The 26184-nt window shown below is 40.6% G+C and overlaps 3 protein-coding genes across 5 annotated transcripts; 2 read left to right on the forward strand and 1 right to left on the reverse strand.

The window, feature by feature from the left end:
• The first annotated feature begins 378 nt into the window (after window positions 1–378).
• On the forward strand, window positions 379–1078 carry LOC109189861 (dirigent protein 22-like). Its single transcript, XM_019340485.1, has one exon. It carries the CDS (start codon window positions 393–395, stop codon window positions 966–968), a length of 576 nt encoding a protein of 191 aa, XP_019196030.1. The 5' UTR covers window positions 379–392; the 3' UTR covers window positions 969–1078.
• Window positions 1079–11965: 10887 nt separating this feature from the next.
• On the forward strand, window positions 11966–15822 carry LOC109189860. Its single transcript, XM_019340484.1, has 7 exons — window positions 11966–12850; window positions 12961–13983; window positions 14122–14298; window positions 14457–14647; window positions 14752–14884; window positions 15308–15358; window positions 15442–15822. Exons 1-7 carry the CDS (start codon window positions 11966–11968, stop codon window positions 15820–15822), a joined length of 2841 nt encoding a protein of 946 aa, XP_019196029.1.
• A 2717-nt stretch (window positions 15823–18539) lies between these two features.
• LOC109189864 (translocase of chloroplast 120, chloroplastic-like) lies at window positions 18540–24620 on the reverse strand. Of its 3 annotated transcripts, XM_019340490.1 has the most exons (4): window positions 24345–24617; window positions 21976–24010; window positions 19512–21921; window positions 18540–18868 (listed from the first exon to the last, which is right to left on the reverse strand). In XM_019340490.1, the coding sequence occupies exons 2-3, from the start codon at window positions 23987–23989 to the stop codon at window positions 19601–19603; spliced, it is 4335 nt and encodes a 1444-aa protein (XP_019196035.1). In that variant the 5' UTR covers window positions 23990–24010; window positions 24345–24617; the 3' UTR covers window positions 18540–18868; window positions 19512–19600. The 3 variants fall into 3 exon arrangements, with proteins under 3 accessions (XP_019196035.1, XP_019196033.1, XP_019196032.1); XM_019340488.1 differs by having other exon boundaries at window positions 18540–18881; window positions 19512–24010; window positions 24345–24620; XM_019340487.1 differs by having other exon boundaries at window positions 19512–24010.
• Window positions 24621–26184: the final 1564 nt, after the last annotated feature.

Consider the following 26184-nt stretch of genomic DNA (forward strand, 5'->3'; position numbering starts at 1 on the left):
TTTCATTTTGTATTAAGATGTCTCCGATCCAATCGTTTGAAGTTGTAAAAAATCTTTAATTGCTAGAAGTATTATTCTCTAAATTAAAATCTGGATATTCCATATGGCAACTAACCATCACATTCTTCATTTTCATTTTTTTATTGATCAACCTTTCCTAAGACGTTTTGACTTTTATTTTTAATTTTTATTCTCCAGTTCTTTGCATTTTAAAAATATTCTCAATGTCAATATTATTAGGCCGGGAACTTTTTTTAAATATAAAGTTCTTTTAAATGTACTGTTTCCTAATTTTGAAGACATTATATGGCATAATATAATGCACGATGATGACTATAAATACGAGAGGATCGGAGGAGAGGAACAAAGAAAGACGGAGAGAAAAGATCGAGATGGCAAAGGTTGGCATTTTTGCTTTGCTTTTCACGCTTCTCACCGCCGCTTCACCGGCGGTACATGGCGTGACTTTTGGACCCGAAGCGGTGGACCAGTGGTTCGAAATGCTTCCCCAGGCCAAAGAAAAGATGAGTAAACTTCATTTTTATTTTCACGACATCGTGACCGGCAAAAACCCAACTGCTCTGCAAATTGCTCAGGCCAACATTACAAACAAATCCAATACTTCCTTCGGCCTCCTAGCCATGGTGGATGATCCGTTGACAGAGAGCCCAGAGCCCAACTCCAGGATCGTCGGCCGTGCCCAAGGGATGTACGGTTCGGCATCATTCAACGAGTTTGGGTTGCTCATGACACTCAACTTCGTCTTCACAGAAGGGAAATATAACGGTAGTACTCTGAGCGTTCTTGGGCGGAACCCTATTTTAAACGAGTACCGCGAGATGCCCATCGTGGGTGGGTCTGGTGTTTTCAGGCTAGCTCGAGGCATCGCCACCGCCAAGACGTATTGGTTTAATGTCACGTCTGGCAATGCCATTGTGGAGTATCATGTTGTGGTATTGCATTACTGATCGATGTGGTTTGTGGATCGAGCAGGTGCATCTATTCTTTATTTGTATGAATAATTGTATTTCATGACCATATTTCGTGTGTTTGTGGTGTTTTATGTGGCGAAACTGGATCGAGCAGGTGCATCTATTCCTTATTTGTATGAATAATTATACTTCATCACCATATTTCATTATTTCGTGTGTTTAATTTGTGGTGTTTTATATGGCGAAACTCAGAAACATGTTATCGTTTATATATATATATATATATATATATATATATATATATATATATATATATATATATATATATATATATATATATATATATATATATAAAATCGCACTCATATGTGAATGCTTCGTGCAGGCGCGGAAAAAGAATGGATTCTGTCCGTCCACGTGTCCAGATCTAATGGATGAGAAACACTGATTTTTAAAAAAAATGCGGTGATATTTTTGTAAATAATTGAACATCGAATTGCAAGTAAAATGTATTACAAGTGCATGTAAAATGTATTATAGGTGCAAGTAAAAATTTACAATGAGCATCAATACTTAGTTGCACTTATAGTTCTAAGTAGTTGCACCTATAGTTCTAAGTAGTTGCACACATAGGTGTAAGTAGTTGCATCTAGGTGTATGAATGTTTGCGAGTGATTTTCAGGAGTATTACTACCCGCTGAACTCAGATCAATGAATGTTAGCAAGGCAAAATTACATGCACTTATAGGTGAAAGTAGGTGCACCTATAGTTATAAGTAGTTGCACGTATAGTTATAAATAGTTGCACATATAGTTATAAGCACACCCAGGTGCATGAATGGTTGCAGAAAGTGAATGCTAACAAGGCAAAATTACATGCACTTATAGGTGAAAATAGGTGCACTTATAAGAGATTTTACTTGCACTTCGATGTTCAATTATTTACGAAAATGCCACCGCGCTTTTTTTTAAGTTATTAGATCTGGACACGTGTCGCGCGCTGATTCGTTCGCATTTCCTTCCTGGGCACTTATTCGCACCTGAGTGCGTCCCTATATATATATATATATATATATATATATATATATATATATATATATATATATATATATATATAATCGCACTCATGTGCGAATCTTAGCCAGGCACGAAATAGGAATGGATTTTGTTCGTCCACGTGTCCAGATCTAATGGATGAGAAACACTGATTTAAAAAAAATGCAGTGGCATTTTTGTAAATAATTGAACATCGAAGTGCAAGTAAAATGTATTACAAGTGCATGTAAAATGTATTATAGGTGCAAGTAAGAACTTTACACTGAGCATCAATACTAAGTGCACCTATAGTTCAAAGTAGTTGCACCTATAGTTCAAAGTAGTTGCACAGATAGTAATAAGTAGTTGCACCTAGGTGTATGAATGTTTGCGGGTGGTTTTCAAGGGTATTACTACCCGCTGAACTCAGATCAATGAATGTTAATAAGGCAAAATTACATGCACTTATAAGTGAAAATAGGTGCTCCTATAGTTATAAGTACTTGCGCCTATTGCGACACCCCGTAAATCCAAACTCTAATCAAGGATTATGGTGTACAGGGTGTTCCTAGGGTTCTTGAATGCCATAGCTTGGCTATTTCTTGGGTTCAAGTCCTATTGTTGTTGTATGTGAGATTTTGGGTGTTTTTGACTTGAATTTGGACTTCTTGTTGAAAATCACCGAAGGGATTATGGTGTAAAGGGAGTGCTACCCGCGGGCAGAGGCCTACCCGCCGCCCGACCCGCGAGGAACAGGTGCCTCGTGGGTTATGTACCCACAGGCGGAACTGCGAGTGAAGGTCCACCCGTGGCCCCACCCGCAGGGTACCATTTTGGTATTGGCCGGGGATTTTTTCCCCGTGATTCTTTTGACTCGGTATTGATGTTTTGACCTCCCGATGTTGTTTTATTGGGCTATTTGTGAGTCTTCTTGATGTTTCGTATGTCTAGAACGGTGTGTTAGGAATCCATGTAGGATTTGGGGTCTTGAATCGTGCTAAGGGTCCGACTTTGTGATTCGTTGGACTAATGTGAGTTTTGAATGTTCTTTGGAACAACTTTTGGTTTACCCGTTTGATAAGCATGCTAGTTTGATGTTGAAATACTAGTATGTGAGGTTTGTTCCTTCTTATTGAGATTGACAACTTGTGTTGACAATCATTTGGTGTTGGATTGTAATCCTTTGTTGATTGAGTATGAGCTCATATCGTCATTGTGATCTCTTGATTGATTCCTATGATGTGAACGTATGCAATTCTTTATACCCATTGTTGATACTTGATAGAGGCTATTGTTGAGCCTTAATCTTCTTGGTGATGATGATGACTTGTGTGACTATGATTTATATGTTGGTGGTTGTTACTTGAGCTTGGCTCACATGTTGGTAGTTGTGTGAAATGAATCGTACCCTAGTATACTGATATGTTGGTGGAAATGTCGGTGGATGTTAGTGGGAGAACGACGGTTCCCAGAGGCATAAGGTTGGACTCAGAAGTACAGGGGTTACTCGGAGGTAATGGTTGGAACTGAAATAAGGCCGGGGGTAGCCATAAGGTTGGAACAGGACATAAGGTTTGAACTATGATACTTGTGACATGTAGTTGTCACTGTGGCATGTAGTTGCCAGTGTGTTAATGTGAATTCTTTGCTTATGAGCATGTCTTAATGTATTCTACTTTCTAATCAGTAGAATGCATCCTGAGTTGTTTGTCTTTCAGGTTTGATATCTTGTCATGTTGTGAGGATGGTAATTCCTCTTTCTTTTGAGAGTGTTTGATGAGTCCTTGAAGTTGACTTCTCTCTATGGCTTTTGAAATGATATATACTATATTCCGTTTCAAAATGGTTTTGACTTATACTTATCTATATATGTTATTTAACGTGTATTGATGGGTTACCAGCAATATTCGCTGACCGGGTGTTATCCCCATGTTCTACAGGTTTTGAGTAGATGTTTGAGAGCGCTAGACATGGATTGATAGATACCTTAGCTACCTTGACTAGACGTTATGTTTTGTTGGCCTGTGAGCCTGTTTTAGCGGCCTGTGCGCCTAGATACTTTTGACTTGTTTGATTTGATAGTTTTTCCCGCCTCTGCACCTATACCTGAGATAGGTGTGGCATAACATACCCTGGTTTTATATAGCTTCCGTTGCTTTATGTCTTGATGATTAGATGTTTGCTTGTGCATTTAAGTTTTAAAAATGTGGTAAAAATCGGGGGTGTTACAGTTGGTATCAGAGCCTAGGTTTGATCATAGGAAGTTAAGAGTTAGACTTTAAGAACCTAAGTTGAGCTTAGGTTAGTGCCTGTAAGATGAGACCCTAAGATGCTTAGTGAAGCCTTTTAGTGTTTATGTACCTAAGTATAGGATCCTTACGACGCGTGGTGAGGTTGTGAGTTCTTTTATCGTGTTCTGTTGTGCTTCCTGTGCATTGTTTTCCTTTTAGCTTTGGTTCTCTTTAGTTAAGATACCAGGTAACGGTGCGGGCCCTAAGTTTCCTCCCGTTATCGTGCTGTTTCTGTAGAAGTCAAGGATAGCACCATCGAGACTTCGTGCAAGGTCTTCAGAAGCGGCCACCAACGAGCAGTTAGCTCAAAGCCTTCATCAACAGACGCAGATCACCCAGACGCTGAGCAACGCCCTCCTCAACAACAACCACCCTCCTCAGCATGGGAATCGGGACATAGTACGCCAAGTCTCAAGTCTACGTCCCCCGGTCTACGCCGGTGAAGAAGATCCTGCAGTGCTGGATGAGTGGATCCGGATGTTCGATAAGATTTTCGAGGTAGTGGTTTGCCCGGAGGATCGCCAGGTGGAGTTGGCTACGTTTTACCTTAGGCAAGAAGCGGACTTGTGGTGGATGCTTGAAAGGCCAATTTGTATGCAAGATCCGGAGTTCAGTTGGGAAAACCTTACGGTTAAGTTACGTGGGCGGTTCTATCCTGCTCGTGTCAAGGAGGCCTACCTTTGTGCAGCTGACCCCTACCGAGTACAGCAAGTTCAGAAAGAAATCCGGGAGAACCGTAAGAGGAAGCTTGATGGAAGTGTTACACTTGTGGTTAGGAGTTTGATGGTTACCGGTGCCGAACCATCTAGAAGCCTTCGAAGGAACGACTCTAAGAGTGGTGAGGCTCCCCAACCAATCCAGAACAACAAAGTTAAGGAAAGGCACTCTATTTGCAAGAAGTGTGGAAGTGGCCACCCCGACATGGACTGTCATGGGAAATCGTAGAGTGCTTTGCTTGTGGCAAGAAGGGTCACCAGTCTTTTGAGTGCAGGAGTAAGAGGAAGACTTCAACACACTCAAAACCAGTTGGCAGTGTGGAACCCCGGTCGGGAAGTAAGCCTCGAAGTGGAAGCAACAACGGACTAAGTGGAAGTAGTATCCAGAACCTGAGAACGAAGTCGGGATCTCGGCAAGGCAAGATCCACAGTCGTGAGTCAGATGCAAGTGGGAACCATTGAAGTAAATTCTTGTACCCTTTTGTTGTGCCTTCCTTTGTCTTTGTGCCCTTCCTTGCGTGTTAGTTTCGGGCGTTAGCTTGTTCGAAAGTCACCATTGACCCTCTTTAATCTTTTCTTCCCCCTAGACAAACCTAATCACCCTATTTGCCAAGTGATCCTTTTCTTCCAAACATTGTTCTTGTTTTCTTTCCAAACCATCTTGTGCAGGCGGCGATGACTTCATCTTATGAAGGAATCTAGCAAGGTCTAAAAGCTAAGCCGCGTCTGAGTCGAGGTAGAGAGCCTTTAGTTCGACAACCGTAGTGATCAGCATCAAGCCAAAGTTTCGCCGGAAGTCGTGAACCCTTTCACCTCTTGAAGCCGATCTTCCCCTCTTACCCTCGTCAAATCCCTTGCCTCATCTCGAGAAATCATTCCTATCTTTTCAAACCTCATTCTTGTTTCCCTCTTGATTTGACTCTGTTCAAGGTTACAACCTCATCTTTCCTAAGTCGTGACTTTGAAAATCTTGATTCCCTTCCTAATCAGCGCTATCCTTGAGCTTAAATCGGATACCCTCCATGGGGAAATCCTTTTCAACTCCCTTAAACCTCGTTTTGATTCCTTACTTCTTAAGTTATAGCCCTGTTTACCTTTCTTCTCTTCTTAACCAATGTGATCTTCGAGTTTTCAAACCTTAAACCCTTCACTCTAATCCTTTTCCGTTGAACCACATCTCTTCTTGTGAGCCTCCTTTCCCCTGAGTTACCTTTCTCCTGTGTTACCATTCCTGTTTTGGACCTTCCATCCGAACCAGAAGTTTTGAAGTTTCAAACGTTGCTTTGTAGAGAGTTGTGGGTTGTGTGCGAATGCAAGTGTTAAGTTGGCAGCCTGCATCAAGTTAACCAAGAGCTAGGGAGAAGGATATCCTGCTCGTGTTTTGGAGCTGGCAGTTGTAGCCTTTGTTTAGAAGTGCCGGATCAAGTTCAAGCGGATGCCGAGCTCAAGTTGGGTAGTGTGAGTACCTTGCTTCCTTTGGTCGAAGAAGTCAGCAGAGGACAGTTGAAGACGCTATCCTGGTTCTTTGATCCCGAGTGATCTAGCTTTAGAGTTCTCTTGGTGTTAGTTTTAGTTGTAGGTTGTGCCTTTGCTAAGAAGTCTAGATTTGGGTAGATCGTTGGCTAGTTTTAAGCAGGGAGTCAGGCTCGGTGTAGAGTTAGTATCCCTTTCCGGTAAATCTTCTATCTATCACCTTATCTTTCTTTCTTGCCTTACCTTTGTGGACACTCACCCTATTTCTAAGCCTTGTCACTCGTTTTGTTAACCGACGATTTTGGTGTTGAACTTCGTTGTGTCCAAGCCTATCAATCTTACCACCTTAATTTGAACCATTGGTTTCTCTAACTTTGGTTAGTGGCAAACGCCTTTATTGTTTAAAACCTCATTTGCATCTTATCTCTAAGCTTTGTCACCCGTTCCGCAAGCCGACCGTTTTTGTTGTGGAACCCCGTTGCGTCCTTTGCTTGTTTTGGTTGTCGGCTCGTTGGTTGTTGTTTGCTTAGTTGTTGCTTGTTGGCTGTGCTTAGTTGTTCTCTCTTATTTTGCCTTGGTTGTTAGCTTGTTGTTTGGATAGTTGGTTTAGTTGTTTTGCTTCGTTAGAATCTAGTTGTTTTGAGTTTAGGTGTGGTGTAGAAGGCTCCTAGTTGTCTGTAAGGTGGTGTTAGTGTTTGTGTTGCTTGAGAAACTCCTTTTGTGACCTTTTGAAACCTTGCATTTTCTTGATTCTTGAAAATCTTACACCTTTTGGATCCTTGGAGTCTTGTTTAATGGTATTCTTGCTTCCTTTTTGTCACTTTGTTGATTCGTTGTTACCCGTTTGATTTAACTCGTCGTGCCTAAGCTTCTTGTTAGGGGGAGAGGATGTGACACCCCGTAAATCCAAACTCTGATCAAGGATTAATTATAGAATTAATCCTAGTCTCTTTGTTAATTTATTCCTAAAAATCTTGAAATTCAATAGTCGAGGGACTAGATTTTGACTAGTCACTTAAGTCAAAGGGTTGTACCTTGTGCTTCTTGAGTTGTGCCCTTGTTTCCTTGCCTTTCCAACATTAGTAAGGGTAGAGATGTCTTTCTACCTAAGGTTTGTAGTTCAAGCTAACCTAGCAACACTCTTTCATTTCATTCACCCTATAATCTAAATACAAAAATCTCTAGCCTCTCTCTAAAAAGGTGTAGCTTCTTCTCCAAGCTAGGATTTGAGCATCCAAGTCTTGCAAGTTTGGCTTCCAAGATTCCTACTTTCTTCATCTTGAGCATAGGGGAGGGAAAGATCTTTGGTCTTTTGGTGTTTTCAACCACCTTTTAGGTGTCTTTATCTAAAGATAGAATCTTTGTTGTCTTTTGGGTTGTCTATGAAGTTGGTGTGGAAGATGAGCTTTAGGAAAGGCTTTCTAAGGGTGAAAAGATGAAGTTCTTAGGCTACAAAGGTAACTCATGCTTTACAAAACCTATTTTCTTACTTATATGATGATTCTTGGCTTCTACTTGTGGTTCTTGTGTTGATTTGTGAGATTTGATGCATTGTCTTGTGGTGATGCATGTTTGGAGCTTGTTCTTAGGGTTCTTGAATGTCATTGCTTGGCTATTTCTTGGGTTCAGGTCCTATTGTTGTTGTGTGTGAGATTTTGGGTGTTTTGGACTTGAATTTGGACTTGTTGTTGAAAATCCCGGAAGGGATTATGGTGTATAGGGTGTGGTACCAGCGGGCGGAACGGCGGGCAGAGGCCTACCCGCCGCCCCACCCGCGGGGAACAGGTGCCTCGTGGGTTATGTACCCGCGGGTGGAGGTCCACCCGTGGCCTCACCCGCGGGGTACCATTTTGGTGTTGGCCGAGGATTTGTTCCCCGTGATTCTTTTGACTCGGTAATCGGTATTGATATTTTGACCTCCCGATGTTGTTTTATTGGGCTATTTGTGAGTCTTCTTGATGTTTCGTATGTCTAGAACAATGTGTTAGGAATCCCTGTAGGATTTGGGGTCTTGAATGGTGCTAAGGGTCCTACTTTGTGATTCGTTGGACTAATGTGAGTCTTGAATGTTCTTTGGAATTACTTTTGGTTTACCCGTTTGATAAGCATGCTAGTTTGATGTTGAAATACTAGTATGTGAGGTTTGTTCCTTCTTATTGAGATTGACAACTTGTGTTGACAATCATTTGGTGTTGGATCGTAATCCTTTGTTGATTGAGTATGGGCTCATATCTTCATTGTGATCTCTTGATTGATTCCAATGATGTGAACGTATGCATTTCGTTGTACCGCTTGTTGATACTTGATTAAGGCTATTGTTGAGCCTTAATCATCTTGGTAATGATGATGACTTGTGTGACTATGATTTATATGTTGGTGGTTGTTACTTGAGCTTGGCTCACATGTTGGTGGTTGTGTGAAATGAATCGTACCCTCGTGTACTGATATGTTGGTGGAAATGTTGGTGGATGTTGGTGGGGGAACGACGAATCCCAGAGGCATAAGGTTAGACTCAGAAGTACAGGGGTTACTCGGAGGTAATGGTTGGAACTGAAATAAGGTCGGGGGTAGCCATAAGGTTGGAACAGGGCATAAGGTTGGAACTATGATACTTGTGACATGTAGTTGTCACTGTGGCATGTAGTTGTCATTGTGTTAATGTGAATTCTTTGCTTTTGAGCATGTCTTGATGTATTCTACTTTCTGATCAGTAGAATGCATCCTGAGTTGTTTGTCTTTCAGGTTTGATGTCTTGTCATGTTTGAGGATGGTAATTCCTCTTTCTTTTGAGAGTGTTTGATGAGTCCTTGAAGTTGGATTCTCTCTATGGCTTTTGAAATGATATATACTGTATTCCGTTTCATAATGGTTTTGACTTATACTTATCTATATATGTTATTTAATGCATATTGATGGGTTACCAGCAATATTCGCTGACTGGGTGTTATCCCCATGTTTTTCCCTTGTTCTACAGGTTTAGAGTAGATGTTTGAGAGCGCTAGGCGTGGATCGATAGATAGCTTAGCTACCTTGTCTAGACGTTATGTTTTGTTGGCCTGTGAGCCTGTTTTAGCGGCTTGTGCGCCTAGATACTTTTTGACTTGTTTGATTTGATAGTTTTTCCTACCTGTGCACCTATATCTGAGATAGGTGTGGCATAACATACCCTGGTTTTATATAGCTTCTGTTGCTTTATTTCTTGATGATTAGATGTTTGCTTGTGCATTTAAGTTTTAAAAATGTGGTAAAAATCAGGGGTGTTACACCTATAGTTATAAATACTCCCTCTGTCCCATTTTATGTGTCTTACTTTCCTTTTTAGTTTGTCCCAAAATGTTGTCCACTTTCCAAAATTGAACATCACTATCATTCCACTTTTTTTCAAATTACCCTTCTAGCTTTTGCTTTCTTTATTGTTTTTATTTCCAAAAGTGAAAAAGTGAGGGGCATAATTGGAAAGTGCATAACATTTACTTTAATTCATTAAAAAGCGTGCAAAAAGTAAATGAGACATCCAATTCGGGACGGAGGGAGTAGTAGTTATAAGTAGGTGCACCCAGGCGCATGAATGTTTGCGAGAAGTGAATGTTAACAAGACAAAATTACATGCACTTATAGGTGAAAGTAGGTGCACTTGTAAGTGATTTTACTTGCACTTCGATGTTCAATTATTTTCGAAAATGCCACCTCATTTTTTTAAGCTATTAGATCTTGACACGTGTTGCGTGCTGATTCATTCGCATATATATATATATATATATATATATATATATATATATATATATATATATATATATATATATATATATATATATATATATATATAAATCTTCTACTATAATAAAGCAGAGCCAAAAGTTCACGTCAAAATAGATTATTATTACTGATTTGGGAATCCGCACAGCCACATTGTATTAATAAATGTGGCCGGCCTTTGAGAATCATTCAATCAGTTTAGGTTTTTAAATTCAATCGCTGGGAGTCTCTTTGTTATCTGAAACGATAGCATTAAATAACAACTATAAACACTACTTTCATTCTACCTATAAATACAACCAGTCCTATAAAAGTTGCGTTGTGTATATGAGATAAGAGATCGACGAGCGAGTGATGTAATCAAATGAAGGGAGTACGTATTTCATGATCTTGAGGTATGCCTGAAAATTCTTTTTCAATCATAATTCCAGAACATGTTTTTAATTTTTAAGATATTTATATAAATATATAGGTCCCTTATGATTATACTATATTAGATAAAAATGTAAAGTAATTTCTCTCTAGGTTTTTTCTGGAGTTTTTTCTCATTCTTTCTAGGGTTTCTGCCTAGGGTTTCATGATTTCTTGCGCTTCGAATTGTTGAAAGAAGACAAAGGGTCTCGTTTCTTGCGTTCGTTTTATTGGATCTGTGCGGTGCATAGCAGAGTTTTTCGACCAGTATGGTGTGTTGCAGTGTTTGTCGATCGAATCTTCTCGCTGCTGCTTCGATGGATCAGCGCGGTAGGATAGACGACGTGGAGGAGTTGGTGGAGGGGTACGCCGGAATTGATCTGCAGGATGATGACCTCTTAGTTCCGGCCGGTGAGGAGCAGTCGGCTGAGGAGGTGGGGGGCCGACAGACATGGGTATTAGTCGGGCGTTTTCTGACGAGGCGGTTGGTGAAGCTGGAGTTTATGCAGCAGGTCTTGGCCTCTGCATGGCAGCCTGTGTGTGGGGTTCAGGTATCCGAATTGCAACCTAATATCTTTATGTTCGTATTTTATCACCAGACGGATTTGCAGCGGGTGGTTGACGAGGGGCCCTGGTCTTTTGACAACCATACATTGGTTTGTAGGCCGGTCACGGAAGGGGTCTTGCCAGTGGATGTGGTGCTTGACAGTGTGGATATGTGGGTCCAGGTTTATAACCTCCCTATGGGTTATACATCTGGGGTGATCCTTGAGCAGATAGGCAATTTTCTGGGTAAGTTTGTGAAGGGGGACGAGAGGTTTGATGATCGTCCGTGGAAGGCTTTCTATCGTATTCGGGTGAGTATCCCGGTTGGTATTCCTTTGCAGCGTAGGATGAGACTGGCAAAACGTGATAAAACATAGTGTTGGGTCAATTTCAAATATGAAAGGCTTCATACGTTTTGTTTCTTCTGTGGTTTATTGGGCCACTCGTATAAGTTCTGTTTGCAAGCACGGAACTCGACTTTGTCGGTTGATCAATATCCTTATGGGGCCGAGATGAAGGCGGGTCTTCCGCGCGGTCCAAGGCCAGTTGGCCATTCGTGGCTAATCCCGGTTGGGGGGAAGAGGGTGGAGGTGGTAGATCGAGTGGGGGGTGGTGGTGAGTTGGTTGTAGTCCCGGATGATCCCCGGGTAATGGTGGATGGTGTCTCGGTTCGGCCGAAAAGGAGAAGGGAGGAGGGGCGGGATGGTGAGGGAGGTGTGGCAAGGGGTGGGGAGGATGTGACAATGGCCTATATTTCAAAAAACATGTTTATGGCGGGTACTGGTTCCCAGTCCCGCCCGTCATTATGAGTACTTTGAGCTGGAACTGTCGTGGCTTGGGTGATTCACGCACAGTTCGGGAATTATTGGACATAGCGTCCAGGAAGAAACCTGATTTTATATTCTTAATGGAAGCAAAGGTTGGTAGGGATCATGCAGAACGTTTACGGGTGCGTCTGGGGTTTGATGGCTTGTTCTATGTGGACAATAGGGGATTGAGTGGTGGATTGGCTTTACCGTGGAAAACAAATAACTCGATTAGTCTCTTGAGTTACTCCCGGAATCATGTTGATGTACGTGTCACGCTGCCTGGATATGAGCCCTGGAGGATGACGAGCTTTTATGGTTTTCCACAACAGAACAAAAGTGTTGACTCGTGGAATCTGCTCAGGAGCATAAAGAATCGTTCACCATTGTCGTGGGTAGTTTTGAGTGATTTTAATGATTTACTATTTCAGTATGAGAAACGGGGGCGTTACCGGCATCCGGAACCTCTCTTGAGAGGGTTTGGTGAGGCGCTGGAGGATTGTGGGTTGGGCCAGATCCCTATGATCGGTTATCAATTTACTTGGGAGAAGGGCAAGGGGACGGAGACCTGGGTGGAGGAGAAGTTGGATAGAGTGGTGGCGAGTGATGGTTGGCGGGCACTGGTGGAAGGGGCAATGGTCTATAATATATTGACTAGAAGGTCGGACCATTCAACACTTTTTCTAGATATACGGCCCGACATAGGAGGCAGGGCAGGCAATCAGTGTTTTCGGTTTGAAATGGCCTGGTTGGTGGATGGTGGTTGTAGGGAGGTGGTGGAGGAGGCTTGGGGTAATGGGGTGGAGGATTTACAGGCCCGTTTGCATAGGTGTGCTATGAAGCTCCAAAGATGGGGGGTGATCGTTTCCATAAGTTTGGGGAATGTATTGCAACCCTAAAGAAGCAGCAGTTGAATTGTAGGGGACAAAGGACTTCACAGGCATTGGCCAAGTTTCGCCAACTGGAGGCTGAGCTGTCTGTACTTGAGAAGTAGGAGGATGTTTTTTGGAGGCAGCGTGCAAAGCAGCATTGGCTCCGAGGGGCGGATGCGAATACACGCTTCTATCACATGTATGCTTCTGCCCGAAAACGTAAGAATACTATTTTGCGTCTTAAATATGATTTGGGGAGGTGGGTAGATGGTGATGCATTGAAACCAGTTGTGATGAATTATTATAATGGTATATTTACTGCTAATCCGGCTGTGGTTGATGGGGCTGATTTCTTTGCTTCGGTTACTCCGTGTGTAACTCAGTCCCATAATGAGTGGTTAAACCGACCCTTTGACCCGGGGGAGGTTAAGGCTGCTTTGTTTGCCATGTTCCCTGATAAAGCCCCGGGGCCTGATGCGATGAATCCGGGTTTTTATCAACAGTTTTGGGATGTTGTGGGGATGGATGTGACTGATTTTGTTCTAGATTGCTTAAATTCGGGGTCTTTACCGCATGGGCTAAATGAGTCAAATATTGTGTTTATTCCTAAGAAACAGACTCCGGAACTTGTAGCTGATTTGCACTCGATTGCCCTGAGTAATGTGGTGTATAAAATAATTGCCAAGGTTATTGCTAATCGTATGAAGCCTATGTTGGGTGATATAATATCTATTTCTCAAAGTGCTTTTATTCCGGGGAGGCTTATCACTGATAACATATTAGTTGCGGCAGAGGTGAGACATTTTTTGAATAGGAAGCAGTTGGGTAGGGTTGGTTGGGGAGCGCTGAAATTGGATATGGCGAAGGCCTATGACAGAATGGAGTGGTCGTTTCTGAGAAAGATGCTTGTGGCTCTGGGCTTTGAGATGGGGTGGGTGAATTTAATTATGGAATGTGTTACCACCGTGTCGTATAATATTATGATTAATGGGACATCCGGGGGGCAGTTAATCCCATCCAGGGGGCAGTTAATCCCATCCAGGGGTCTTCGCCAGGGTGACCCTTTGTCCCCATATTTGTTTATTATTTGTGCAGAGGGGTTATCTCTGTTGTTGCAGCAAGCTCAGGATAGGGGGATTTTCATGGTTTAAGAGTTGCAAGAGGGGCCCCTGCGCTCTCGTATTTATTCTTTGCAGATGATAACCTCCTATTCTTTAGGCTAATATCCCGGAAGCAGGGTCATCAGAAGGTGTTTAACATCGTATGAGGAACTTTCTGGCCAGACTATCAACTATCATAAGTCAAATATTTGCTTTAGCAAAAATACTCAAATTGCGAATAGAAATGTTGTGACAGCGGTCTTCGGCGTGCAGCAGGCAGCCAATTTTGGCAAGTATCTGGGCTTGCCGGCCTTTGTGGGGAGAAATAAACGTGCTGTATTTGCATATATTGGTGATAAGGTTAGGCAGAGAATTGGCTCCTGGAATAAGAAACTTTTGTCTTAGGCAGGGAAGGAAATTCTGTTAAAATTTGTGGCGCAGGCCATGCCTACGTTTACTATGAGTGTTTTTTTATTGCCTGACACCTTATGTACAGACCTGGAACGTGTTATGAACAGATTTTGGTGGCAGAATGGGAGGGATGGTGGGGAATACATTGGATGGCATGGGATAAGTTGAGTAAGCCAAAGAAGTTCGGTGGGTTGGGATTCAAGGATTTGAGGGCATTTAATTTGGCTATGCTGGGTAAGCAGAGGTGGAGATTTCTTACTAATCCTCAGTCTTTGGTTGCCAGAGTTTATAAGGCCAAGTATTATCCGAAGACTGGTTTCTAAATGCCACAGTTGGAAATAACCCAAGTTTTTGTTGGAGAAGTGTTATGGCTTCTCATAGTCTAATTCGTCGTAATATTAGACGCAGGATAGGGAATGGAGATGATACTCTCGTGTGGGGAGATCCGTGGTTGATGGGTGATTCCACTCCTAAAATTTTATCTAATAAGCCTGAGCATTTGGGTGAAGTGAAAGTTTCTGGGTTAATAGACCCGGTAACCTCAACATGGGATATGCCTCTGCTTAATGAGCTATTTCTGCCAGATGATATTGCCCGGATTATAAAAATCCCTATAAGTCCGGCCTATGAAGATTTGTGGTGTTGGTATGGGGACCCTAAGGGGGGAATACACTGTGAAGGGTGCTTACCGTGAATTGATGGGGGTCATTCCTACGCATCCCAATGGCTTCTCGTCATGGAATAGGATTTGGAACCTAAAAGTACCCCCTAAGTGGAAGACTTTCTTGTGGAGAGCTGTGAGTGGTGTGCTCCCCACTATGGATAACTTAATAAATAGGAGGGTAGAGGTCCCAATAATGTGCCCTTTGTGTGTCTTTGCTCAGAAAATATTTTACATACTCTTGTGTTATGTGATTATTCTAAATATGTATGGAATATTTCTGGATTGATGGTGCAGTGTATGGTGGGAGATGATTTTGGTGTGTGGCTTGAGGCCTTGTTCCAGAAAGTTGATGATAATCACCTCGCCTCTATGTTGGCCACCATGTACCACATATGGAGTCAACGCAACATGGCTGTGTGGGAGTATAGGTTGGTGCCCCTCGTCGCGTTCATGCGATGGCCGTGGCTTCGGTTGATGCTTGGCGTGCGGCATGGCAGCACGGTACGGAGACAGCAACTGGACAGCAGCGTCACGCGGCACCTACGGGCGCTGCAGGGATTAATGTTGAAGGCCTGCACTACTCATTTGATGCGAGTTATGTGGCCGCATCCGGGATGGGTGTTTTTGGCCTCATTTTGCAACGTGTGGACGGTGGTTTCGTTGCAGCTAAGAACGGCCCTTTGCCAACATGCCAGGGTCCTTTCATGGCGAAGCGCTCGCATGCAAAGAGGCCCTATCTTGGCTCATTGATTGGGGTATTACGGAGGTTGCACTTTGGACGGATTGCTCAAGTCTTTGTCACGCCCTAACTACTTCAGCGACGGAGTTTCGCTCATATGATGGTGTAGCTATTTCAGCTTGTCGGGACTTGCTTAGTTCTTTTACTTCGTGCTCTATTGTTTATATTCCTCGTACGTCTAATTTTTTAGCTCATTCATTAACTTTTGTAGCCTATTCACAGGCAGACTCTATGGCATGGGAGGATGATCCTCCTGTGTTTATTTCGACTTTGATTGATTAATAAAAGCAGCATTTACTTTCAAAAAAAAAAATATAAATATATAGATATATATTTTTTATAAATTTTTTTTGGGAAATTTATATTCCAGAAATTAGTATAGATTATAAACATATCCATAGATAAAACATATATATATATATATATATATATATATATATATATATATATATATATATATATATATATATATTAAAAAAATATATAAAAAAAAAGGTTCAATAAAAAAATTCGACATTCTCAAAAAACAAACAAAAAAAATGAGGGAGGAACAATATATATCATCAAAATCTGCTGTCTCTTCAATTTTATATTTTTAGAACACTAAATTCGTAGCATGTAAATTCGAGATACTCCGTATAATATATCAGTTAGAAAATTCGAAAATACTTTTTTTTAGAACTCTAAATTCGAAATATAATATATCAGATTCATGTATTTAAAAAAATAATTATTTCAACAAATTGAAATATAGATACTTACGGTGTATACTTTAGCCAATTCTCTTAACCCATATCTGAAATTTTCTTCATTTCAACATCATGTAATTCACTGTTTTTCTTCAACTCTTGCTATTGAACCTCTTTTTTGTTGCGATTACTGTCTAAAGCCACTTAGATATAAGATCTATCAACATGCAGCTAAAATTTTATATTCGTCAAACAAAATCGAAAAAAAAAAAAAAAAATTGATCTCTACCATATGCGTATCTACTATTCTACATATGAATTTTGTTGAATATCTGACTGAAGATGCTCAGACGACCAGAGCGTATACACTAGGGTTTTTACAGAATTGGGATAGAAAAGACCACATATGACACTCTGCATGTTCGTTGATTGAGCAGATTCATACTAAAATTCATGAATATTGAATGATCTATGAACTTTAGATGTGAAAAAACTCGGAGATCTACAACCTTGAGCTTTCCAGAGAAATAGATGAACTCTAGATGTGGAAAAATATTAGAATAAACCTCAAGAAGGTACCATCGTCTACGATTCAACCTGTATTAGCCTCCGTAAGATCTCGCCGGAACTTAACCGCGGGCGAACTAGAAACCTGAGGAAGGAACAATGTTAGTTGAAAAACAATAAAGATCGTAGAATACTTGCTTGATTATGGACAAAATCAAGCATTTAGGTACAGATTGCTACACTTCTACGCAAGAAGTAGAGATTAAATGCGGGGATTGAGCGAGATTCTAGAGAGAAGTAGGTGCTTTGCGGTGGCCGGAATGTTGTAGAGAGAGGCAGACAATGAGGAATGAGGCGGTTTATGTCGGACCATTCTAGAATAGCCAAGCTTTAGTTTTTTTTCTTTTACTTTGGCGTGAGTATATATGACGTGAGAAGTAGGTTTAAAATGTATATTATTGCAATTGTTTTCCATTGCATTGATCTGTATAGTTTAATTTACTAATTTTTAAAAGTTTGTTATAAAAATATGTGTGCATGTATATAATTATTTAAATGTAAAATTTTAAAATCTCGTGTGGTATCTAATAACACAATGCTTTATAATATATGCTAATGGTATGTTGGTGACGTTTTAATATAACTATAATTTAATAAAGATGCTTAAATTTTATACCGTGCATGAGAGGGTTCAATAGACATGTTGAGTAGTACCATTAAACCACCGAGTCTATTCAACAGGTCTTTGGACCCGTTAATGGGTTCAATAGTCCCGTTTGTATAAATACCATTTAACTAACGATTATGTTCAACGGGTCTATTGAACTCGTTGACATATTCAATACTCCCGTTGATTAATGTCATTAGACCAGTGGGTCTACTGAACCTTTTGATATGTCCTATACATTCATATTACTTTTATCGTACATTCTAATATTAAATGTTATGCATAAATAACTTCTTATTATGTTATGCATAAAAAACTTCTTATTTGATTATTCATTTGGTCATGTACTCATGGCGTTGATTCATAATACTTTGATAGTGCATTCCTATGAAGAATATTGTGTATTCCATTGTCCTTTAATGCATCATAAATTTACATGCACACAGTAAAATATTTAGCATTTATAACATCCACAAAAATGGATAATAACACACATACTGCATATAACGAAATATGATAAAAAAAAATTCATATTTAACCGAGATTCTCATTTAAACCTAAATCTATATATATGATATATAAAAACTTTCAAGTGAGAACATGAGCCCTCGTATTTAATATTATTTAAACATGTTTGCTGAATGAGAACCATAAATGATCATGCCACTAATAGTATAACTAACAAGAAATGTTTCAAAAAAAATGACTAAATACAAATCAACACCTATAAATTTAGAACCAAAAATAAAATTAGCTCAATATTAAATAATTAATATTGATATCTAAGTGAGTTGACCCCACAAATACAAGCACTCATTGTGAATGCCCAACATCAGAGATGCATCTGGTAAAATTTTCCGCGCCAACACACCCTGTACAAGCACTCATTGTGAATGCCCAACATCAGAGATGCATCTGGTAAAATTTTCCGCGCCAACACACCCTGTACAATTACTCTAATAAAATAGATCTCAATTTACATTCTAGAAACCCAAAGGAAAAAGACTTGAAATTACATTATTTCAATAATGTTCCAGCATCAAGTCTAGATACAAGGCTCAGAAAAAGGGCTATGGAAAGTGACAAAACCGGATATTCTAAATGCGTGAAAATAAACTATTCTATTACATCTCTTCTTAAGATAGAATAGAACAAAACGTTTTCCAGACACAGGTGATCCTTCAGAAAGCTGAACAAGACTCTGACAATGGCTCTCCACATCCGAACTTTCTCCAACACAATATTGAGTGAGTCTGCACACAAAGCCTTCCCATTAACAAAGGATCACATGACACCAAACAGAAACTTCACCAAATATAGATTCACAAAACAGTAAAGCAGGCAGGGGGCTAGTTTATTAGCCATCACAACCACTAACAAGACACATCACTTTCATTTACCATCACCAAAGTAACATGTGACTAGTTCATTACCATCACCCAGTAACAAATAAAGAATACAATAACCAACACAGTTAAATCAGCAACAAATGCACACCGCACCCCCCCTCCCCCCCCCAAAAAAAAAAAAAAAAAAAAAAAAAAAAAGCTCTAACAGTAGCTATCCATCATGTTACCTAACTAATTAGCTTCACATATACTTGCGATTGGTTTAATACTTTCATAAATATTGAGTTAGAAGCATAAGCATCAATAGACTGAGGTAGGAAAAATTTTCTTCAGGAAGAAACTAATCTCTAGGAAGACCAAAAGCCAAATGCATATAGAAAATTGTATTCCGGTGTTGAAGGTAGAAAAGGCTTTCACACACTGTCGAAAAAGAACATCATTACTTCCACCACATAATGACACAAGTCTAACTGTAAGAAAAGAAGTCAAAAATATTAAAAAATTCAAAGCAAGCCATAAAAGAAAACAGCATTGTAGAGATACTCACTTTTAATGATAAGCATGAACTAAAGAACAATGCAGAAGTCACACTTAATGACTATACTGCTCAATCTTGTATGACCTGATTTCATCACATTAAGTGTATTGAACTTGCTGACAATAACCTAGTATCTTTCTGGCAACAGGAACCAGGCAAATTAAGGCTATCTGAAGCTGTTCAGAGCTGGCCAGGCGAAGACTGACTTGTCCAGAACCCTTATCATTAATGTTAACACGGGCAATCAAGTTTGTGTGTCGCCCAACAGGTATTTGCGTCTGAGAATTGCATCCAAAAGAAATATCTCCATGCCAATCCATGAAAGAGAGTCCAAGAGTAGACAGAAAACGGCCAAGGGGATGATCTTTATCTCTCAATGTGGCTTCCAAGCTACCAGCATAAGCAACATCCCCACGACCAAACATGGCACCACCTGAAATGACAACCTGGCCGCGTTTGCTAACAATAAATTTGTCTTCAACTTTAAACCCCCCAGTTATGGCATCACCCAGGAGAGTAGCCGAAAGACCAGCAGTTGCCTTATTTTTTCTGAAATTAAGAAACTTTGTCTCACTGCGAAGGGTATAAGCAATATCCTTACCTAGTGACTGCATATCAAAGCCTAAAGAGGTTGCTTTCCCATCACCATGATTCACTGAACTTGCTATTTCCATTTGTAGGCTGCTGTCCTTTTTATCCTTTGATAATGAACCAGAGAAAGATATAGGGAGCTTCTCTTTGACCACAAACAATCTTTCCACATTTATGCCCTCATAACCAACATCATGGTCCCAACCATGTGAATCTAGGACAGGCCTCACAAACCACTGATTAGAAGAATCCAGACGACGATATCTATGAGTTGGGTTATCAGAATCAAATGAAGCAGGTAAGGCCATGTCTGGAATGGGCACAGGAACAGAAGCTGCACCATTAATATCCTCTTCTGTACTTTCTTCAGAATTAGCAGGCAAATCTTTAGCAGCAGCTTGCCTTTGCTTCAATGTCTTCCGCCGCCTTCTCTCCTCTTTCAACTGCTTCAACATAAAAAGCTTTTCCCTGTATTCTAGTTCATCATAATATGCCTTCCTTTGCTCTTTTGTGAGCTTTGCTAGCTGGGCTTTGGTCAAACATTTAAATGGAGGCAGTTGATCATACTCTGACTCATCTTCCGAATCTGAGGATTCATCCAATTCATCATCTAAAGCCTCATCATCCTCACCAAATTGCTCCATTGGCAATTTAACCTGTGGTCTTGGTTGCAGAAAGGATGATAGAAGAAAGGGTAAGGGAGGTGATTGTGCTTGATGGGCAAAAGCCCTTCCAGGAGGACTATCTTGCAACTTCAAAAGTTTATTTGCTTCAGCCAAAATTTTTGAGGCAAAGGACAGAAGCAACAGGTGAGGTTTCCAAACCTGACCGTTAGGCAATACTCTTTGCCCAGCTCTATTAGTCCTGCATGCTGAGTGATTTTCCACCAAAGAAACAGGATTCATAAGGCGCATATCTCCAGCTGCTTGACGAATAGCTTGCTGCACAACAAGTGAACGCTGAGTTACAAAAACATCATAGCTTGTGGCAGTACCATTCGTGTCTTCGGGTGGAGCAGACGCAGCATGTGTCAAAACAACAATAGCATTAAACCATATTGACGATCCAAATACATTTGTTATTGTCCGTAATAATGGCATGTCACCATAATCTCTGCTCTGCATATCCAACCTATCAAGATACAGAACAATATCTGGAGGTGTTTTCTTGATAAAGTTTTTGACAGAATGGAGTATCTTCTCATTTTGGCGCTGATCTGACCATGAAGATAAAAGTCCTGGCGTGTCAATTACCCGGACCCTGATCCCCTGCACAGTTCCAACAACATCCTGAACCTTCTTTGTTCCAATTTGGAAAGCATCAGTGTCAATTTTACCTTCATCAAATATGGAATTTATGGTTGCACTTTTACCAACCCCTGTCTTCCCAAGAACCATAATTGTGCAAGAGAAATCCAAAGGTTCCTGTCCAGCAGCCTCAAGTTGCTCTGCCATAGCACTAGCACGATCAAAGCTAAAAGCAGCAACACGACCTCCTCCATTTCTCCCTCTCAGCTGTTCAGCTAATCCTAGTCTGTACAAGACCTGAGCAACAACACCATTATGTGGAGTCTGCCCAAGCCGATGAGCAAGGCGCAAAAATCTAACTCGTATCATTTGGAGCTTCTCACGTGTCTCGTCATTTTCCTCACCCTCAGCATTTGTGGATTCTTCAACAAGTTGGTTTTGCACCTGTGATACTGCTCCATTCAATCGAGGTGGCTGCACCACCCGAGTTGCAGGTTCCAGCAGTGGGGCAGCACGCCCAAGGCCAGCTGGACGAGTAGGTGTTGCAGTACGTGTCACAGGTGCAGCAGAGGAAGAAGAATCTATTGCAGATTTAGTTTCCTCTTCTCTTGCAGATGCAGCAGAGGAAGATGAATCTGTTGCAGATTTAGTTTCCTCTTCTCTTGCAGATGCAGCAGAGGAAGATGAATCTGTTGCAGATTTAGTTTCCTCTTCTCTTGCAGATGCAGCAGAGGAAGATGAATCTGTTGCAGATTTAGTTTCCTCTTCTCTTGCAGATGCAGCAGAGGAAGATGAATCCGTTGCAGATTTAGTTTCCTCTTCTCTTGCAGATGCAGTAGGGGCAGATGAATCTGTTGCAGATTTCATTTCATCTTCTCTTGCAGATACAGCAAAGGAAGATGAATCTGTCACAGATTTGGTTTCCTCTTCTCCATTCAAAGGAATAGTTTGATTTGCTTCCATATATATTACTTGTTTAACGTCAACAGGCTCCTTAGCCACAGCTTTGGGGATCTCAAGGGTAGATTTCACGAATTGAGGTTGAGGATGTTTTGAAATTTCTACAGCCAAGTCAGAGGAACTAGCACAGGTCTCAACATCAATGGAATCTTTGGATGGATGAGAACAATTGGCTTCAGGAGCAACTGCTTTATAACCCACTGAGCTGTCTCCATTGTGCTTAATAGCTGGTTCAGGTATTTCATTTTCTTTAGATTCTGGAGGTAACTTAAAGCTTCCTCCTTGGTGGTCCAGAACTGTATCATTACTCTGGACACCCTTCTGCTCTCCATTCTTGTTATCCTGATTAAAGGAGCTAAGCACCGGCAACTCCATGGAATCTTTGGATGGATGAGAGCTAACAACTTCAAGAGTGGCTGCTCTATTTCCCACTGAACTGTCTCCATGGTGGTTGGTAGCTGGATCAGGTAATTCGTTTTCTTTTGATTCTATAGATAATTTGGAGCTTACTCTTTGGCGGTCTGGATCGCCATCATCATTGCTCTGGACATCCTTCTGCTCTTCATCATTTTCACTTGAATTCAATGATTTAGGCACCAGTGATTGCTTTTCCTTCATTCCCTCATTGAAGAGTATTTCTCCATGGTGTCCATTAACTGAAGTATCACATGGAGGAGCATCCTTCCCCTCTTCATTCTCACCATCAGAGTCCACCGATTCCAGAAGCAATGAATCCTTCTCATCCAGATCAGTACACTTCTCACCCTTCGATTCAGTATCAGGGATAGCTGAGTTGCAATTGTGAATGTCAACCTCATCCTGAAATCCAGTATAAGTTGTATCGGATGTTTCCCTCACCTCAATAGATTTTTCAGATTGAAGCAAAATGTCTTTGTAAGATTCAGCCGGTTTCTGGGGATTGCCATGACCTCCTTTCACTTCATTGGCATCTCGCATTCCCAACTTTTCATGAACTACCTCATCATGTTTGCCATCATCAACAGTCATTGAATCATTTTCATTGTCATAGGTCTTAACAGCATCAGAGGTTAGAGTTTCCTCTGGGTTCAAATGATCCAAAACTCCATTTTCAGGCTTCTCTGCAACTACATCAGATTTTTCGTTCTCTTGAACTAAATATATTGAAGTATCAGTTTTGCTAGTTGCATCCAAATCAAGAAATTCCATCACCTCTGCTTTACCACTCTCAACACTGTCAAATTTCTCCAATTGTACAGTTTCATCCCTCGCAAATTGATCTGAATTATTCTGATCCTGAACTGCAGAGTCCTTATTTCCCAAAACCTCTAGCTCACTTCCTGTCTCATCTTCAGCACTTTGAGCCTCAGGAGAAGGCTCAACAGCCTCCTCAAACTTCTCATCCTCAACAACAGCTTCAACTGCCTCCTCAAACTCTTCATCATCATCTATTGAATCTGACTCCGCCTTGTCCTGCAAAGAGCCAACACCAACCTCAACATTCTCAGCATTGCTGCCTTCATCCACTATTGTATCCCTATCCTCCAAACCAACACTGGACGTCTCTGCTGCAATTCCCTTAGCCATCACTTCATCAACTTTTGACTCAACAGTTGCGTTCTCCTCTACTGGCAGTTCTGAAACCTCATCCTCAGCACCATTTCTCTCCACTAAGAGAGACTCATCTACAACCTTCTTGTTACTTTCCATCAGAAATGAATCTCCAAAACCCTAGATTCAAATAAGGAGCAGAACAAAAAATCAACAAGATGCCCAAAACCTAACCGCGACATCAGCAAACTATCCAAATTCAACAAACGAAGCAAAAAAATAATAATAATAAACAAAATCCAACCAGACCGCACACATTCAGATTCCCAGCCATAAACCGAGCAGACGATTATTACAGCACAGTCAAATTTCAATTAAATATACGAAAACGAAAGATGTAAACATTGATTCATTTCGCTATCAATCTAAACTAGGGTTTAGCAAGGATTAAAAACAAACAAATTAATGCATACACAAGCAACATTAGGAAGTGAGAAACAACAGAAATGCTTACCAGTATGAAGCGGGTGAAGAGCGGGAGTGGGTGGCGTAGGAGAAGCGAAGATTTTGGAGAGGAGATAAAATCATAAAAAGTTTTTTTTTTCTTATTTTAGGGAGAAGAGCGAAAACAGTAGGTGAAAAAGATGATGATGAGGCGTGAGGGTGGTTCGTAGTTGACGGGTGGAGTGATGGTTTGAGAATTGAGATCCAACGGTGGAGAGATTCCGCCTCGGTTTTTACGTGAAATTGTTTCGCCCAAACCCAATCGCGTTGATGTCGACTTTACACTGGATTGTAAAGGTTTGGTGTGTCCCCTCAAGCCCTTACCCGCTAACACTTAATTTATTGACGCTTAAAAGCTTCAATTTCACGTTTGTAGTATGTATTTGTTGGTTTTACGAACTTTGGTTAGTCACTTAGTCGTCATCGTGTTATAAGTTTTTTCTTGTGGGGAGTTGTGGATATTTATACATATAGGTGCTTCGTTTAAGGGTCAAATAAGTCATTCAACTGCACACCAACATGCAATTAGGCCACCCAATTCAAAAAAGGCTACAATTAGGTCCTTGAACTACACAAATTCATGCAATTTCACCAAAAATGACTTGTTTACCTATTGATACGCTGACGTGTCGGTTATCAAATTTAAAAATAATTTTTTAATTTTTATTTTAATAATTTTAAATAATAAATTATTTAAAAACAAAAAAAAAAAAAAACAACCGGAGACCTTCGTCTCCGGCCAGCCATGGAGAACCCTTCGTCTCCATGGCTGGCCGGAGACGAAGGGATCCTGGCTGGCCGGAGACGAAGGGAGCCCTTCGTCTCCGTTGCTGGACGGAACCCCTTCGTTTCCGTCCAGCCACGGAGACGAAGGGGACCACTTCGTCTCCGGCCAGCCAAGAGACGAAGGTCTCCGGCTGGTGTTTTTTTTTTTTTTTTTTTTTTTAATTTTAAAATAATTTATTATTTAAAATTATTAAAATAAAAGTTTAAAAATTATTTTTAATTTTGTAACCCACATAACAGGTAAACAAGTCATTTTTGATGAAATTGCATGGATTTGTGTAGTTCAAGGACCTAATTGTAGCTTTTTTGAGTTGGATGGCCTAATTGCATTTTGGTGTGTAGTTGGATGGCCTATTTGACCCTTATTCCTAAATTAAATTAGTCCAAATCTAGTTCGTAAAATAAGGACCAAATCGGTGTCCATTTCTTATAATCAGGTTGGGATTACATCCTAAAATCGCAAATCACATTCTCAAAACATAAAAGGAAAGTAATATAAATTAGGCAACAAATTCTCTAAAGGGTCGGTTTGGTTGACAGAATGTTAGATTATTTTAAGTGTCACACTCCTAAGAATGTTAAATTATTATTTTTGGTTAAAATTGAGATATGTAATATAAACACACACACACACACACACACACACACATATATATATATATATATATATAGAAATATATTCAAATGAAGTCAACTATATTATAGATGATTATGAGGATAAATATGGTGCATTGGATTGTATTAATGGATGGAGTAGATTAAGGGGGATTATTTCACTAAATAGGGCTTTTTTATTCAGAATCGTGTGGTATTATTGTAAGGGGGGTATTAGGGTAATTGCACAAGTGTGTTTAATGTTGAACCCCTTTTTTTCGTCCGGTTGATGTATTCCACACCCAGTCTCTCTCTCTCTCTCTCATATTTCAAACTTTTCTTTTTCTTCTCTTCGCAAAATCTTTTCGTTTTCTTTCTGATTACTGGAGTCGTCGAACCCAAGACCTTTGCGATGCCTTCTTCACGTTGCAGTCGATGGTGGCAGTAATGGCGGACATTGGTGGCTATCG

The sequence above is a fragment of the Ipomoea nil genome, unplaced genomic scaffold (assembly GCF_001879475.1).
Source record: "Ipomoea nil cultivar Tokyo-kokei standard unplaced genomic scaffold, Asagao_1.1 scaffold1566, whole genome shotgun sequence".
NCBI lineage: Eukaryota > Viridiplantae > Streptophyta > Magnoliopsida > Solanales > Convolvulaceae > Ipomoea > Ipomoea nil.

Excerpts from the sequence above, each read along its gene's own strand:
- LOC109189861 (XM_019340485.1), top strand. The coding sequence starts at position 393 with ATGGCAAAGGTTGGCATTTTTGCTTTGCTTTTCACGCTTCTCACCGCC.
- LOC109189860 (XM_019340484.1), top strand. The coding sequence starts at position 11,966 with ATGAGTACTTTGAGCTGGAACTGTCGTGGCTTGGGTGATTCACGCACA. Across the intron at positions 12,851-12,960 it reads TTTCCATAAGTTTGGGGAAT|GAGGATGTTTTTTGGAGGCA; the intron begins GTATTGCAACCC and ends CTTGAGAAGTAG. Across the intron at positions 14,885-15,307 it reads TTTCTGGGTTAATAGACCCG|TGTATGGTGGGAGATGATTT; the intron begins GTAACCTCAACA and ends TTGATGGTGCAG.
- LOC109189864 (XM_019340488.1), bottom strand. The coding sequence starts at position 23,989 with ATGGAAAGTAACAAGAAGGTTGTAGATGAGTCTCTCTTAGTGGAGAGA.